Raw genomic sequence first — 19,336 nt, 5'->3', positions numbered from 1 at the left:
GATCGGAAATAAAGGTTTAAATAATTGAAAAAACTTTACACTAGAAAAAGTGAAATATCTTATAAGTTCTTGTAATTATAAAAAGGTATTTATTATCAGTATAAATATAAAATAAGACTTGCTAATTGATATCATTTATATTTTAGTCAAGACTCATTTGGTAATTTATTTATTCGGAAAATTAATATATTAATTAATAATATTTTAGTTTTAGTGAGAAATGAAATAGATGTTTATTAGGAAGGAAGATATAGATGAGAAGTAGAACGGTAAAAGTGGATGATTGGGGTAGAGCTCTATTCTTATCCATTAAAAAAATGATTAATTAGTATTTGTTTGTTTCAGAATTTACTAAAAACCATTAAAATAAGCAAAGCCTAACACTTATCCGGTTTTGCAGAAGGGCCACTTTTTATAAACAAATAAATCAGGGGGCGTTACGTGGACAATGCAACGCTTTCATAATCAATTATGACACCTCATATGTATTTCTGAATTATATTTCAAAATTATCATAAATAATAGGGTAACTTTCACTATAGCAAATAAAAAATTTATATTTGTATGCTATAACAAACTTTGCATAATTGCGCTCCATAGCAAACATAAAACTGTATAATTTGCTATACATATACAATTGTATAATTCGCTGGTCTAAATTGTATAACTCGCTGGCCTATTTCACTATGTCATAAATAATACATATAAATGCTATATGTCATAAAAATTAATGTTTCTGTCGTTTAAAAATTAAAGCATATATGTTCTTCACTCTAATAGAAGACTAATAGGAACACATGACGCAATTTTATTTGTCGATTCGATATTAAAAAAGGTCGAATCGATGGATAAAATTATAATACGTATATATATGTAAGTACAAAGGGTATAAGTGTTCTAGTTTTTGAACGGTAGGTTGACCAATATGTCAAAAGTATAATGAAGAATAGATCTGCATATCATTTGCAATAAATAGTTTGGGGGTAAAAAAACAACTTAAGTTAACATTAAATATTTATCGAAACACTCTTTTTATTCATTTCATATGAGTTACTTTAATTTGATACTTATATAGTTTATAAGATAAAAGATTTTTTTAAAAAAATATATATAATTTAAAATAAGTTATAGAGCTTCATTATCTGCTGAAGAATCTTGTGAGTATTAGTATAAACGATCCTTCCCTCGCGTTCGGCTATAGCAAGAGCCCCCGAATCTAGAGTTGCTTGTCGTTTCAACCCAGTTCCAACAAGGCATTACTCGGAGCGAGAAAGAGGAATTACTTGACGTTGCATGATATTTGTGTCATTATAAATCACTTCAATAAATATAAAAATAAACATTTTAAAGTTAATATATATATTTTTCACACTACTAACGGTCTTTAGACTCTCAATTTTATTTTATTTTTACAAGAAAAATAGTTAAGGGGAGAAAACAATATACATGAAGGAGGTGATTAGGAAATCAAATTGGTCCTAATAAAATGTTATTTTAACACTTTATATTATAATTTATTTATAAATTATACACATAAATTGTAAATTAATTGAAGATAAGCACGCGTCATGGTTAGGTCAACTCAAGTGTACCTATCAATGGGGATGGCTGCTCCATATATATATATATATATATATATAAATATCTTCATTCTTTAGACCCTACAAAACTATGATTAGTCAAAAAAACAATTATTTTGATTTGGCATTTTATCAGTTTTTTTTTATATATAGTTAATAAATAATAATACTTAATGGAGGATAAGGAACAACTAAAAAAATAATTGAGCACAAACTAACAAATTTAAACTCATTATTTCGAAGATTGAGGGTGTATTTAGTACGAAGAACGTATATAAAATACAAAAAATACTTCTTTTTTAATATTTAATATAGATGAGAATATTGAAAATGAGTTGCTTAGGTGTGTTGTTTTGGAGGATGAAAAAGAAAAAACACAATTAATATAATATATTATTTGTAGCATTTAGTTTTATTTTTATTTTTGCTAAAGATTATTAATTTTCTTATATCTTTTATAGATAATTTTCTTATTTTAATAAAATGTATCTTCCTAGCTATCGAAAGCACCCTTAATTATGACATCTTAACCAACTAAATTGCGTGTGCACTAATATTCTTTCAGTTCAATCGTCAATAACGTCGTCTAAAATAGAAATTCTAGGCATTAAAGATATTTCTGACGAGCAATTCAACAAAATATATGAAATATTCATTTTAAATAGATGTGTGAGATAAGAATAATAATTTTATAATATTTTTATTTTATATTTAATTTGAAATTATTTTATTTCCCAATAAAAAAATATTTAAATTACTTCCTCCCCTTTAATAGCTGCCTGAATATTAGTACTATCTCAATATTAAAATGTATTCCAACAATATGTTAACCCCACCCTCTAGATGCACATGTTACTATTAAAATTAAATTTATGTTTATCAGTCTATTAACCATTGGTCAATCACTCCTATTAATCATACCATTTTGCATATTGAAATTATAAAATATACAGCAAAGATGAAAGCTAAATAATATAATACCTTTTTTTAATAGAAGGTTAGGGAAATTGGATAATACATTAAAAAGAAGGAAAATTTACTAACATACTCAGTCGGTCAATTAATTTATTAAAATGAACTTAATATAATATATACCAGCGTGTATATATATAATATATATTTTGTATATATTTATAAATTAGTTAGCTGAAGTATTTAAAATTGTAATTATTCATTCGAAACATCGGATAATTCTTAAGAAATTTAACTTCTTGTTGAAACGGGCCAGTATTAGCTCCCGTTGGAAATTGCTCCAGTAATATCCAATGGGCTTTTGGATTTAAGCCGAATGTCCACCTAAAATTTCATGCTTTAAAAAAGAGTAACTTTCACGTATAGCCATTTAAAATAGCCTAATTATTCTCCATAACTATAGTTTGATACTTATCATTCGTAACTACATGTTATAAGGAGGAGAGAGACGAACGATACTGGGAGAGAGAGAGGAGAGAAGCAAGTGAGAGAGGGAAAAGAGTGGGAGAGAGGTGAATTGTATATGTATATCGATTAGATAATTGTATAGTATACATATGTATTTGTATATATGGCAAGCGAGATTGGGAGAGAGAGAAGAGAGGCGAGCGAGATTAGGAGAGGGAGGAGAGACGCAAGCCAGAGAGTGGGGAGAGGTGAATTGTATAATTGCATATTATACAAATGTATTTATATATATTCTGACAAATTATACATATACAAACATGACTAATCACACAAACTCGAAGTTAGCCCACGTAATTAATGTATAATATTAGTCGCGAATGGTAATTATAATAAATTGTAGCTATAATGAATAATTAAGTAATATAAGTTTGTTTAGCATCGTAATTTTCACTTTAAAAAGGTGAAATTTTATAATTGACATATATAAGATTAATTTATCGAAATTCCACTACTTCATGACGTAATTACTTAAACATATGTTAATTTGCAATATTACAAATCTCATCAGATTTTGGCGCATCAAAATTATGTGTAATTTGTTCTACATATATTATATCCAAGTGGATGCACACGTATGTAAGACACACAAACAAACCTCACTCGTGTATCTAGTATCCCAAATGCACGTGAATCACATCAGATAATGTGATTCACATGTATATAGGCTTCCTAGATAAATCATGCTCACTTCTCTCCCTATTTGATTGTATTTGATAGCAAAAAAATGTGTATATAAAGCATATTTAATGTAATTTTTTTATAAAATTATTAATCAGTGAGATAAAATATATTTTAAACTAAAATAAAATTAGTGAAAATACTAGTTTTTCCTTCTAAGAAAGCATCTTTCAAAAAATATTTTTTTCAATACAGTAATGCTAGATTAATAGATGATAAAATGTATTTCAAACTAAAATAAAATTAGTGAAATACTAATTTTTCTTTCTAAGAAAGCATCTTTCAAAAAATATTTTTTTTAATATAATAATGCTAGATTAATAGCTTAGTCCAACAGTATTATTGTTTGTAGTGATAAAAGATTAGACACGTGATAGATAATATATATAATGTGTTCCATCACAAGAGACAATGATTTTCCGGTTTAAGTCGGCATCAAGATAATTCAGCGCTAGCTGTTATTTTTTCTAAAGGTCGTATTCGATATTTAATAATTTTTTTTGTCTCATTATATGTGTCTTTTTTTATATAATTAATTAATTTATAATATTTGTCATTTTAATAAAATCAATGCATAAATAATTACCTTAGTTTTTCTTTTATTCTGTGAGTTATCAGTCTAAAAAAATATATACATTTGATCAATTTAAAAAAGTTAAGTAAACGATTCATGTTCATTGAATAAATTAATTAATCAAAATAAATTAATCTGACTGAAAATGTGACTTTCAAAAAAACTAAATAAAAAGGTAGAGTTATATCATTTTTTAATACGAATATAAAGTAAAATTATGACATGAAATTGAACCAAAAAAAAGTTATTTTATAGTCCAATTATATTTCAATAAATATCTTGGAAAAAAACCTAGAAAATTACATATAACGAAAAACATGACCAAATTGGATATACGTGAAAAGAAAATTGGGTCGACATGATAAGCTTTGAAATTTGATTAAATTAGCCACCGTCCATATTCACATGATTTGGCTTACCTATGTTGCTTTCATCATAAAATTGGTGACTCAATTTTATGATAAGCTTTTCTACGAATTATTTATTTAATTAATTGGTGGTCCTTTAAATAGCTCTTTAATTAATATTTTCTCAAGCATCATGACACTTCAGAGGTGACGTTTGTGAGATATTTTTGCCTAACTCATAGTGAAAGTGAAAATAAAATAAAAATTGGTAAGGCAATGGATTTCATTAGTTTCAACCAACTATTAATTGAAGCACGAAACGATGAGATTTCATGGAAAAAACGGAAAGACATAATATATAAATATGTTTTTTAATTTGATTTCAAATTATATTTATGCTCTTTGATTTTGGAGTTGCATAAATAGACACTTAAACTTGTATAAAGTTGAAAAAATACACACACATATTCTACATGTCATCCTACATGTCACTTTTTGTCCTATGTGGTGTTTTACGTGTATTGTGCCATGTAGGATTCATGTGTTTATTTATTTAAAAGTTGAATAGTTAAAGTGTCTGTTTGTACATTATAAAAGTTGAATGTCAAAGTTAAAATCTGAAGTCCAGTTTAGGGTCCAATAGTGTTTATGCCAAATGGAAAACAGTCCAAATTATTCATTTCGTTTTCTAATTATTGACATCTGTAAAAATATTTTCTAGCTATTTGTCTAACTAATTAAACTTGATGCACCTTCGATTTGTATTGGAACATGTTGCTCTTAAATAGAGAGAATTGTTTAAAACAACCTAAACTTGACGATAATTTATGGATTTATTTAACTCATGTTGTACAACTGAAGGTGTATTTAAATTTAGTTAGTAAAATAAAAAGGTACTTTTAAGACTATATCAATAATAATTTAAGAATAGAACTAATAATTATATTTACGTTTAATTTAAAGATATTTTAAACACTCATATAAGATGTGATTATATAGGAAGGAAGCAAAATAATGTGATATTTATAATATAAATTATTTATAAAAGTCTTCCAATAATATATATGTTAACCTTCACGTTTTCTGTTATTCTTCTGAGTGTCACATTTTCTGTTAATTCTGTTACTTTGCACATAGTTAGTTAGGAATATATTCTGTTAGTAAATGAGCTGTAATTGTGAGTGGAAGATTAGTGTTAGTTAGGATTTCAATATTGAAAACAGAATCTGTATTTTGTATATAAAGGAATAGGTGCAAGATCTGTGAATAATGAGAAATAAGATCTTCTTTTCTTCTTCTTCAATTCAGCTTGTTCTTAGGAGCTTCAATGGAGTTTTTCCAAGTTCCTTACTAGAATTTTTCATGGTATCAGAGCAGGTTATACTAGTAATCTAGTTAGATAAAGAAGAAGTAGATCAGAATAGTGTAAATTTGTGAAGAAGATAGCAATGGCAGTAGGAAGAATTGATCCAAATAATCCTCTTTACATAGGTCCATCGGATGCTTCAAATGCAGTTCTGATTCCTGTCAAACTCACAGGACCTGAAAATTATGGAATATGGAGTAGATCAATGAGAATTGCTTTGACAGGGAAGAGAAAAATTGGATTTGTTACAGGAGCTTGCAGTAGATCTTTGTATCGAGATGAGTTACATGAGCAGTGGGAAACATGCAATGCAATTGTATTGTCATGGTTGATGAATTCAGTTAGTGAAGACCTTCTAAGTGGAATAGTGTATGCTACCAGTGCTTATACAGTTTGGCAAGACTTGAAAGAGAGGTTCGACAAAGTCAATCGAATGAGAATCTATCAGCTACACAGAGAAATCAACACAATCTCACAAGGTACTGATTCTGTTTCATCTTATTATACTAAGCTGAAGAACTTGTGGGGGGAATTTGATGCACTTGTACCATCTCCTAGCTGTGCATGTCCAAAATCCAAAGAATATGCAGATCATCTGTATCAGCTTAGACTAATTCAGTTTCTTAGTGGTTTGAATGAGTCGTATGAACAGGCTAAGAGGCAGATTCTATTAAAAGGTGTTACTCCTACTATTAATCAAGCATATGTCATGATTATAGAGGATGAGCTACAACAACAAACAGCTTGTGTAGCTATTGCTAACAAGGTACCTGATGTATTAGCTATGAATGTTAATAGAGGAAACAATTACAATCAAGGAAATCGGAATCATAAGGGAAGAAGATGTGAACATTGTCAGTACATTGGGCACACTAAGGAGAACTGTTACAGATTAATTGGCTATCCACCTGATTGGAAACACAGAAAGAAATCTGGTTTCAGTAATTCAAGGTCAGGTCAAATGCATTCTTCATCTGGAGGAAATAGCTACAACTATGCTGGAGAGGCTAACAATATATCCAAAGAGAATTCTGGAGAAACTTCTTCTAATCATCATGAAGTGAACAATGCTTTTGTTGCTAGAGGACATGCATTCACTGATGGGGAATATAAACAAATAATGGACATGTTAGGGAAAGATAAGAAGGAAATGAAGCAGGCTAACATGACAGGTATGGCAAATTGTTTTTCAACTAATGTTGCCTCTCATTGTTGGATAGTAGACTCTGGTGCCTTTCATCATATTACAACAAATGAACATTTGCTAAGAAATAGTAAATGTACAGCTAATTCTCATCAAGACAAGGTGAACTTACCTACAGGTGATAAGGCCTCTATAACACACATAGGAGAAACATGTTTGTTTAACGATAAAGTGATCAAAGATGTATTGTGTGTACCTGATTTTAAGTTCAACCTATTGTCTGTATCACAGTTAACCAGGGAAGTGTCTTGTTTTGTTTCCTTTTACCCTGAATTCTGTATATTTCAGGATCTTTACAGTGGCAGGGTGAAGGGGATTGGTAGGGAAGAAGGAAGCCTGTACATATTCAGAAATGGTTCTGGCAGGAAAGGCAAATGTGAAACTCAAAATCCTCAGAAAATTGTTGCAGAGGTATCATTACAAGATTGTGAATTGTGGCATAGAAGGCTTGGTCATCCTTCAAATCAAGTACTGCATAGTCTAGAACTATTACATAACAATAAAGACACTGATTCACTTACTAATTGCTCAGTCTGTCCACTAGCTAAGCAAACTAGATTGTCATTTCCTATCAGTGCATCAAAGACCTCTAAGTGTTTTGAACTTGTACACATGGATCTTTGGGGACCATACAAAGTTTCCATATTTGATAAGAAATACTATTTTCTTACTATTGTTGATGATTGCAGCAGATATACTTGGGTTCATTTGTTACAGCTTAAATCTGAAACCATAGTAGCTATAAAGAATTTCTTTATATTGATAAAGAATCAGTTTGGGCACATCATCAAGATAGTAAGGTCAGACAATGGAACAGAGTTTTTCAACTCTCAATGCAAAGAGTTGTTTATAAGCCTTGGCATTACACATCAAAGCAGTTGTCCTCACACACCACAGCAAAATGGTGTAGTGGAGAGGAAGCATAGACACATATTGAATGTAGCTAGAGCCATCAGATTTCAATCTAGCATGCCACTTAAATTCTGGGGAATTTGTGTTCAAGCAGCTGTTTATTTGATTAACAGACTACCATTATCAGTTCTTCATAACAAAAGTCCATATGAAATATTATTCTCTAAGCCTCCTAATATCATCCATTTGAGAGTCATAGACTGTCTTGGGTATGCTTCTGTTATTCCTAGAAATGACAAGTTCTTAGAAAGAGCAAAATCTGTGATCTATGATAGGATATTCAGAAACTCAGAAGAGTTATTTGTTGATGGATTTACAGACTAAGAAGTTCCAAGTCAATAGAGATGTTGTATTTCAAGAACACATCTTTCCTTTTGCCACTTCAAAACTTTCACAGACACTTGTTAGTGACTTATTACCTGACAACTTTGAAGAAGCTAATGATTCAGAAAGTACAGCCACTGAGGATTATGTACATGCAGACACACAGATTTCCACTAGCTTGAATGATGTTTCTAGTGAGATGTTGCATGTTCACAATGAAGAGATGTTAAGTCAAGAGTCAGCTATTGATACAGTAGAACCACTACCTCTAGTTTCTACTAGAAAATCATCCAGACATACCAAACCTCCTATATGGATGAAAGATTATATGGCTCATAATGTTGGACATAATAGTAAATATCCTCTGGCAAACCATCTTAGCTGTAATCATGTGTCATCAAAATATCATAGCTATCTGGCAAAATTTTCAGAATCAGTGGAACCTCAAACATTTGGTCAAGCTAGCAAAGATTCAAGATGGATTGAGGCCATGAAATTAGAAATTAAAGCTCTTGAAGATAACAAGACATGGTTGGTGGTTGACTTACCTCTAGGTAAACATACTGTTGGTTCTAAATGGATTTACAAAATCAAATACAAGGCTCATGGAAACATAGAAAGGTTTAAAGCTAGACTTGTAGCCAAGGGTTATAGTCAACAAGAAGGTTTTGATTATCATGATACATTCTCACCAGTTGCAAAAATGGTAACTGTTAGAAGTGTTATTGCAGTAGCTGTTTCTAAAGGATGGTTCCTTTATCAAATGGATGTGTACAATGCATTTTTACAAGGAGATTTGGATGAGGAAGTGTATATGGAAATGCCTGAAGGTTTCAGATCTCAAGGGTCAACCAAAGTTTGTAAATTGCTTAAATCCTTATATGGACTCAAGCAAGCCTCTAGACAATGGAATATCAAATTGACAAACACCTTAGTATCTGCAGGCTTCATTCAAAGTTCCCATGATTATTCATTGTTCACCTTGAAGAAGCCAGAGGGGATGGTTATTGTCTTGATCTATGTTGATGATTTACTCATTACTGGTGATAATGAGTTATTAATCAGAGAAGCAAAAGAAGTATTGCATCAGAAGTTTAAGCTCAAAGATTTAGGAGAACTCAAATATTTCTTGGGAATTGAGGTGTTAAGGTCAAAAACAGGTGTTATCTTGAATCAAAGGAAATACATATTAGAGCTTATTTCTGACACATGACTGGGTGGTGCAAAACCTGTAAACACACCATTAGAAACCAACTTGAGGTTGACATCAATAGAATTGGATCAGACTACTGGACTACAAGGAGATGAGGTACTAACAGATAATTCAGCCTATCAAAGATTAGTGGGAAAATTAATGTATGCTACCATTACAAGACCTAACATTAGCTATGCAGTGCAAACATTAAGTCAGTTTATGCAACATCCAAAAAGGTCTCATTGGGAAGCATCTATCAGAGTGGTAAGATACTTGAAAGGAACAGTTGGTCAGGGCATATGGCTAAAGGCTCAGCCAGCCACAACATTAACATGTTGGTGTGATTCAGACTGGGCTGCCTGTCCTAATACTAGGAGGTCAGTAACAGGCTATATAGTAAAATTTGGAGATTCTTTAGTGTCTTGGAAGTCCAAGAAACAACAGACAGTGTCTAGAAGTTCAGCTGAAGCTGAGTACAGAAGTATGGCTTCAGCAGTAGCAGAAGTGACATGGTTGACAGGGTTGTTCAATGAGCTCAATGTGTTCATTCAAAAGCCAATCAAAATATGGAGTGATAGCAAATCTGCTATTCAGTTAGCTGCAAATCCTGTGTTCCATGAAAGAACCAAGCATAACGAGATAGATTGTCATTTTATTAGAGATAAAGTTAAGACTGGATTAATTCAAACAGAGTATGTACACACTCATCAACAAGTTACTGATCTATTAACCAAAGGATTAAGTCAGGCTCAGCATCTTCATCTGTTAGGCAAGCTAGGAGTGCTTAACGTATTGCACCCTTCAGCTTGAGGGGGAGTGTTAACCTTCACGTTTTCTGTTATTCTTCTGAGTGTCACATTTTCTGTTAATTCTGTTACTTTGCACATAGTTAGTTAGGAATATATTCTGTTAGTAAATGAGCTGTAATTGTGAGTGGAAGATTAGAGTTAGTTAGGATTTCAATATTGAAAACAGAATCTGTATTTTGTATATAAAGGAATAGGTGCAAGATCTGTGAATAATGAGAAATAAGATCTTCTTTTCTTCTTCTTCAATTCAGCTTGTTCTTAGGAGCTTCAATGGAGTTTTTCCAAGTTCCTTACTAGAATTTTTCAATATACATACAAAATCGGTAGGATACAATGTAAAGAATTTTCGTCAAGGAGCACGAGCTTAGTTAATTGGATTGTGTTGCTTGATGTTTCGATATATCGAAAAAATATTGAATTTATATATTCATGATAAAATATTTATAAATTATAAATGACGATAAACAAAATTTAGAAATAGAAAATAACTAACGATTGATATAGAGATAAGGATCATTCTATTTCGCTTAGGCTATGATCAAATTAGACCTTAGTATGAAATGAGGACTGGCTCATTTTGTTACCCTTGTTGACCAAATAATGTCTCACTAAGATTGAGGACCTCAAGTCCTCAATGGATCTAAAACATTAGATTAGTTCAAAATATCTATCGCCTAAAGTCCTTAATTCAAAGTTGGAAATAATTTTTTGTATTTAAGTTCAATGCATCTATATTTTTATTATTCAATCCGTTCACATGCATTTTTTGTCAATTTCTACTTCTCGAGAGTATATTACTTGGATTCTGATTAATATTTTAAAATATTTTTCATTATATTAATATTAAAAAACTTGTAATTTATAATTTTTATAAATTAATTTTCGTAAATTGAATTTAAGATCAGTGTTTTAGTTTAGAGCTCGTGATTTTTGTCTGTCACATGGTATTGAGTCTTCACATTTAGCATATGAAAAGAGACCCTCTTAACTCATTGCATTATAAGTGATGAAACAGTACCCAACACCTTTCACTTTCTCTCATCGACCTACTTATCTTATCCATGAAATAAATTGGACACAATTTTCACTTAAATTGTCATTTTTCAAAACTCAGTAATTTAATTAGTTAACCCTATTACTCTTCCTTCTGTTCAAATTTATGCGAATTTATTTTACTTGATATAAATGCTAAAAAAAAAATATAATACTAAAATAAACGAAAATAAATTAGTTTTAATCGTATCGTTATTACTTTTAAACAAATTATACACATGTTATGTTGAAGCTCCGCTATACAGTCATATATACTCAATTTTTTATTCCACACGCCCATAGATTCTTACATTAAAACCACCAACCATATGTGCAGTCAAAAGAGGCAGAAAAACCGGTTTTTCTACATTAACCACCGGTTTAATCTCGAACCGCCTAAGAACCGAAGCCAACACATACTTCATCTGCGTAAATGCCATTTCTTTCCCCAAACACACCCTTGGACCCGCTTGAAACACTGGATACTCATACGGACTCACACTCTTCAACCCTCCGTTTTCATCAATCCAACGTTCCGGTTTAAATTCGAGTCGATCTTTCCCCCAAATCTCCTCCATCCGACCCATACCGTATGGGAAATAAGTAACTCTATTGCCCTTTTGAACCCTTGTTCCATCTGGTAATATGTCGTCTTTAGCCGCGTGCTTTGAATCCCATGCTACTGGTGGATAAAGCCTCATTGATTCATTCAAGCACGCAGCTAAATACTTCATCTCTTTTAATTCATCAAATTCAAGCGCCTTATCGCCATTGTTGATCGATGTTATTTCATCAATCATTTCGTTTTTGATGTTAGGGTGATTGGTAGTGAGCCAAAAAAGCCACGTCAATGCGGATGAAGTGGTGTCTCTTCCCGCCATGAGAAAACTTATAACCATATCTCTCACAACTTCATTGTCGTGTCCAGCAAGTAACAATCTAGACAGAAGATCCATTTGATCACCTCCATTTTCAGTAGCAATCTTCTGTTTCTTTTCCTCTATGATCTCGTCGATACAACAGTGAACGCGTTTCACGTTTTCCTTCAGCTTCTTCTCCGATCCTAAATTGAGCGTTCTTTTACTCTTCCATATCGCGTACACAGGCGCCATACCACGCATGGCACACGCTCGAGAAGCGGTATCGAACGAATCAACGAGAACTGGCACGTACGAGAGATCATCCAAGCAGTGCGGATCAGTACCTAGGGACACCTTGCAAATTGTATCAAAAGCAAAACGCCTAAGCACGTCTTGCAAGTCCAACACTTTTCCAGAATTAGCTGCCTGAATTAACAACGGAACGAGCCTGTTTTCAACTACTTCTTCGAGAGTTTTGACAACAAACTCTCTCAATGAATTCGTGCTGAATTCATGGCTAGCCAATTTACGCTGCGCATTCCACAGCTCTCCGTCCACGTTGAATATCCCACGCCCTAGAAAATCGCCTAGAATATCCGTAAACGGTTTCCCCTTTGGATAATTAATAAAATTAGTTTTGAGCATGTACTCAACGTTATCCGGATTAGCTGTGATTATAGTCCGAGGAGCGCCTAATCTCTGAACTAGAATGGTTTGCGTTGCCGATTCAGATAAAAGTTGAGTGTACCAATCCAATAGTCGATGTCGATTTTTATAGAAGGAAATAAGACATCCAAGGATTGGGTAAGAGGAAGGGCCATAAATGGGAGTGAATTTGAGATGAAGCTTTAGGGAATGGGTAATAAACCCTAAAATGAAGAAAAGAAAGAGAGAAAGAAACATATTGTTAATTAGGTGGTGATGATGAGTTAACTGTATAAATACTGTTTCAGTGAGTTTTAAAGTGGGAAGAGTGAATGAGATTTGATTCGCTTATTGAGATGGTTAAATGGCTGTATTTATATTTGTGGAAAGAAAAGGACAGAAGACGATTTGAAATTTTGCACACTTGTTTATTATGCATTTAAATCACGTGTTTCTTGTGCGCGTAAAGTAAAACTTGAAAAAAAAAAAAAAAAGGTTGGCTGCGGTGGAGAACTTCTCATTATCATGCGCAGAGAAAATGGCGTACGACAATATGTAACTGTCTTCTGTTATTTTTATAAAGTTTAATGACTTCTTTATTTTATAATTATTATTATTATCAAGCACTGGTCAACAAGTTTCATTTCACATTATTTTTCAAACATATATATATACATGAAGTTAGTTTACCGCCAGTGGCTTGGGATATGAGTGTGTTCTGATACCGCAAATTAGTTTTATTAATAATGAACGTGATATTTATATCAAAAGATATTGAATCTATAAGAATCGGAAAGAAAATTATTATAATTCATCAAAATGAATGAGGATTTTTACAGTTATGAATAATCTAACAATATAAAAACAAAATATGTAAATAAGGAATAAAAATAATATGCAATCAATCTAAGATATATATCTAATAACATACACATAATTTAAAGTAAGTAAAGTACTTGAGTTGACCTATGTCACAACTGAATTCCTAAGCAAGTTTGGATTTATATTGTGGTATTTATTAGAATAATTATTTTTCAAAAAAAAATATGGAAAAAAGACAAAAATCCCATATTTACGTTCTCTTATTATCATTATCCCCTATTAGTTTTACAAATTCTCAAAATTCCTCATTTTCGCGCATCAGATTAATGTATCTCGTGCATCACATTAGTGTATCAAGTATAAAATATAATGTATCTTACTTAACGATTAATGTATCTCGCGCATCAGATTAATGCATCAACGCTTATATTATTGTATCAATTTGAGAAATTTTTGTAATTATAAACTTATAAGGGACAAATAGTAATTTTATCTTAAAAGTATGTAATTTCTGTCTTTTGTCCAAAAAATATTCCCTATATATCGATATTACTCTTTATCTTACTTTCATTTTTATTTAAAAGCAGTAAAACATAAAGTAAATGGGCAAATAATAATGAAGCAAGCTATTTATTTATATAAAAAAAATAATGTATTAATCAAACTGTGTGAATATTGTATATGTATAACTTCTAGAAAAATATCACTATTATCTTATTAATTTTCTGTCAACGACCTGATCAAGCTTCTTATTATGGAATGCACCTTATATTATTTAAAAAAAATACGTAATTTCTGTCTTTTGCTCAAAAAAATATTTTTGATGTATCGAATATTACTCTTATCTTATTTTCATTTTTATTTCAAAGCAGTAAAACATAAAGTAAATGGGCAAATAACAAGCTATTTATTAATATAAAAATTAATGTATATGCAAAACTTCTAGAAAAATATCATTATTATCTTATTAATTTTCTCATTCAACGACCTGATCAAGCTTCTTATTATGGAATGCACCTTATATTATTAAAAAAAAATAAAATTATGTACTATTTCAATATTTTTGACCATCCAATTTTATTCTCTTCCTGTATTATATATATAGTCTTTTTTGACCATTCAACTTAATAATATACATGCATGTGCTATAGTCAACTTAATTAATATTGGAATTAAGAAATATTAATAAGGTCGTTTTGTACGTCTGTAGAATAAGTTATGCATTGATTAATTCAATGTTATGGTTTTGGGATCAAGACCCGCTATTGTTAATAAATTGTATTAATAACATTAATATGGTGTCATTGTTCATGGAGATATTAAGTGAGTTTTTATGGAACATACGTATATATATTTTAACTATACCCTCGACTTAAACTATATCCTCAAATTAATATTTTTTAATAGAAAATATCACTCAATTATTTAAAATTTGATAATTTTTATTCTTTTGTTAAAATTTGTCAAAAATTAACAAATTCTTTACAGAAACACGTACGATTCATACCACTCTCAACAAAACTCCCTAAACCACCCCAATAAACCAATTTTGTTCGTTCTACATACATTCAAAAAACAAATATTGTGAATTTTCTTAGCGACAACATTTTGCATGTCTTCCTTTTAATTAGCAATTTTATTTTTATCTACTTTTGATTTGATTTAATATCAAGAAATTATCAATTGAAATATTTTTTTTGATTGAATTTTCAAAAAGTGGTGTAAATTGTAGACTTCTATTTCTAATAATGAAAAAATGAAACTTGAGGACTAGAGATCAAAATTTGTTGAATTTTGATTATCAATTTGCCTCAAAAAAGTTATTGATCTAACGACATTATGGCTTTGCTGAGTGAAGATGATATAAAATGAAGCTTCAACTCGATTCAATTGGTAAAGGAGAAGAACAAATTGTATCTCCTCGTAGGCTCACACCGTCATCAAATTATTATTTTTTATATCAAATAACGGGTCTAAAAAATAAATAAATTGGAAGCTTTTACCAACAAGTTTTAAAATTATAGAACCCATTTTTAAGAGAAGAATAGTATCAATTGCATATGTTCTTGTGCAGAATTCGCCAATTTTTAACCAATTTATAAAAGTTGTTAAGTTTTAAATACTTTAAAATATATTTTTTTATTAAGAATAATAATTTAAAGATGCAATTTAAATTTTAAGAATATAATTTAAAAATATTCTTAGTCAAAAACTCTTACATTAAGTTATTAACTATGTTTGGAAAATTAAATTTGACTACTATTCTATCCCTTCACTTTTATTCGTCAATATTCTAATGTGACGGCCCTTAAACATAACCTACTCATTCCAATTAGTTCCTATGTCTATTGAAACTATACATTAATTATAATTAATAAGAATACTTGATAAAATATACACTTCATTTATCATTCAGTGCATTTCAATAATTTGTTTCTCTAAATTACTATTTGAACAGTTAAAAAATATTCTCTATGAACCATAATCCTTTCAAATATTTTTGATTATTAACTAGTATAACTTGTATTATTATTTTTATTTAGTTTCAAAATAGCTTTAGTAAAAAAAAGAGTTTCATGTTCGAATTTTCAACAACCATTAATTAGTATGATTCTCATACCTCAAATCAAGTGAAATAAATTAAAACCAAAGAGATTATCTCTTATAGAAGGTACAAAATTAGCGACGAACAAGTAAAAATAAACTGATAGAGAATAATAGTTACTTAAGAGTTAAAGTAAAAAAGTAAAATAATAAATCTTTTTTAATTTATTAAAATCCATAAATAAAGAGAAAATTAGTTCCGAACTGCATAATCCAAAAAAAAAAAAAAGTAATTAGTTCAACTGAATGGAAAAATTTATTTGTAGGCTATATAAATACATCTTTCTAGGACTATTAATTTAGCTTACAAATCTATTCATAGTCAGCAATTGCATTAATTTTTCCTTTTCCTTTTTTTTAAAAATATTTTTTGTTATTTTTATAACAATCAATATTCTTCATCACTCTAATATCTATAAGGTTCTAGCTACTTCCTTAGCTACTTGCCCAGAAATCTTATATCAAAATCCCCTAAGCGATAGAATTTTAATTTTCATATTTCTGATATTAATTTTTGAAAAAAAATTGAATTTGATTCATAGATTTATATTTTATAAAGAAATCATTAAATAAGACTTGATGCTTCACGTGGAAAAATTGTTCATATCATATATTGAAGATTGTAATACTATTTTTGGATTTGGACCAGTGAATTTTTATAAGACGTATCTTAGAAATTGTAATTCACGCATGTTTTAACAAAAAATGACATAAAATATTTCATTTATTAATGAAAAACATGAAAAAATTAAATATTATATTTATAAATTATAATTTGCTTATATAGGGAGATTGTGTGTATATATATATATATATATATATATATATATATATATATATATATATATATATATATTGTTTAAATAAGATTTTAATTTCTCATGGTCAAACGGCCATACAATATAATAATATTCATATGCATACTTCATTAATTTTGTAACCAAAAAAAAAAGTTATGTTCTCAGTGTTGGGGAAGTAAAATAAATTCCATAACAATAATATTAAATAACTTTATCATTTAGTAAAAATAGAAGTCCTCAAAATAAGATAAAAATTATTAAAATGATAAATAATGATTGTACATAAAAATTAATATTTGAGTTATACTGAACACTGTTCTAAAAAATTATTTTAATGATGTAAAATATTTTTTCAAAATTAAATAAGCACTTCTCGATTTTGAATAGAGATTACAAAAGTTAGTAAATTAATATGAGCAAGTTATTAGTAGAAAAATAAAATATCAAAATTTAAAAAGATAAAAAAGCCAATAGAGAGAGGTAAAACGTGAGGTAAAAGAGGGAGTAAGATGATCTTTTAAAATAAATAATTTGCTTACAGTCAGGTATATAGTGGTTTCTTAATAAGATGATCTAGCTTCGAAAAAATTAAATATCGAAGCGATAATTGATTATGAAAATTATACATATATTAAAATTTAATTTTTTTAATGACTCATAATATGAGTAAATGATAATTTATAACCAATAAAAATTTTAAAACTCCTTTCTTATATCATTAAATTGATTTTATTAAGGACTCACAAGTTAATGTATATTTATTTATTTAATTGCTAATATAAATATAAAATATTTAAAAAATTATTAAATTCATCCAAACGATCTACAAATCTCCGTCTAACTCCGCACCTCAACCAAACTCAAACGCCCCATTAAATGGTCCAGCTAGAAGTGTAGTTGTGATAAGAATTAGACACGTGATATAATTTAGAGCATGTAGCGATGTTTATTGTCAAATTAAAGAATATAAGATTTAAAAAGTCCATATATATATATATATTTCATCGAAGGACCACTTTTTTTCCTTTTTAGGTTTACGTCCGCATCAATTTCTCACACAATTATATCACCCCATTTGAGAAGTATGCAAATTTAAAATTTTAATAAAAATAAAATTCAAAAATATTATTTCCTCGATCCTAATTTATATATATCTACACTTTTTCTTTAGTAATCAATTCCAAAGAAATAATATCTTTTATATTTATTAACAATTTTATTTTTATCGAAATAATTTATAATCATATGAATATATATTATTTATTTTAATTAAAATACTTTTAAAATCTTTATTTCTATAGGACCTAGAGTGTACTACAAAAGTCAACACTGGATATTGAAGCTCTAGACCAATATCATAAAACATGCAAGTTGTATGTCTTTTTATGTTTTCATGTAGTTTATACATTTTTGACGTGATTTTTATTTTTTATTTTTTATTTTTTAAAAAAGAAATTCAAAAGTATCGAATTTAATTTTAAAAAATGAAGTCAATCATGAATCACAATTAAATGGACGGTTTAAAACTGTAATGATTAAAGTATCATTAGAAAGATATATTTCCTTGTGATAGTTCACAATCAGTAATTATCACCATAATATATTAATCCACCGCAAATTGAACCTCTAAGGCCCTACGTCGAGTCGGTTCGTATTCATATTAAAATCTAATTATATTTAAATTTATGAATCTATTTTTTTTATAAGGAATACTTTTAATAATAATTTTTTTATTCAGAAAAATTAATTAAAATTTAATATATCTCATTAAAAGTGAAATAAATAATTCCAATCATCCTATTCTAATATTAATCATAGTTAGTTTCAAACGGGATAAGAACAATATCAATATCACACAATCTTTTGTCATTACATAATTGGAAAGGAAGCAATTCAACTTGATCCATATTAGGACATATTCCACTGGAAAAACATTTTCTTAAAAATACATACGTATGTTATTGATTTTTTTTTTTGTCGTATTGGATTAGTTCACTCAAGCGTAGAATTTATAATCATGAAAATAAAATAAATTATCTACAATCAAGTATATTATACAATGTTTCCATGTTTAACTAGCTCAATACGATTTTTATCAATCTTTTTTTATATTTTAGATTTCAATTATTTTACTCTTGAAACTT

At 29.2% G+C, this 19,336-nt stretch overlaps 1 protein-coding gene across 1 annotated transcript; it reads right to left on the bottom strand.

The window, feature by feature from the left end:
- Nucleotides 1-11,647: 11,647 nt before the first annotated feature.
- Nucleotides 11,648-13,365, bottom strand: LOC101263302 (cytochrome P450 94B3-like). The gene has a single exon (XM_004236284.5). It carries the CDS (start codon nucleotides 13,222-13,224, stop codon nucleotides 11,746-11,748), a length of 1,479 nt encoding a protein of 492 aa, XP_004236332.2. The 5' UTR covers nucleotides 13,225-13,365; the 3' UTR covers nucleotides 11,648-11,745.
- Nucleotides 13,366-19,336: the final 5,971 nt, after the last annotated feature.

Source organism: Solanum lycopersicum, chromosome 3, assembly GCF_036512215.1.
Source record: "Solanum lycopersicum chromosome 3, SLM_r2.1".
NCBI classification, from domain to species: domain Eukaryota; kingdom Viridiplantae; phylum Streptophyta; class Magnoliopsida; order Solanales; family Solanaceae; genus Solanum; species Solanum lycopersicum.
Note: the sequence above shows the minus strand (reverse complement) of the source record. Positions and strands in the feature narration are given on the sequence as shown.

Excerpts from the sequence above, each read along its gene's own strand:
- LOC101263302 (XM_004236284.5), bottom strand. The coding sequence starts at position 13,224 with ATGTTTCTTTCTCTCTTTCTTTTCTTCATTTTAGGGTTTATTACCCAT.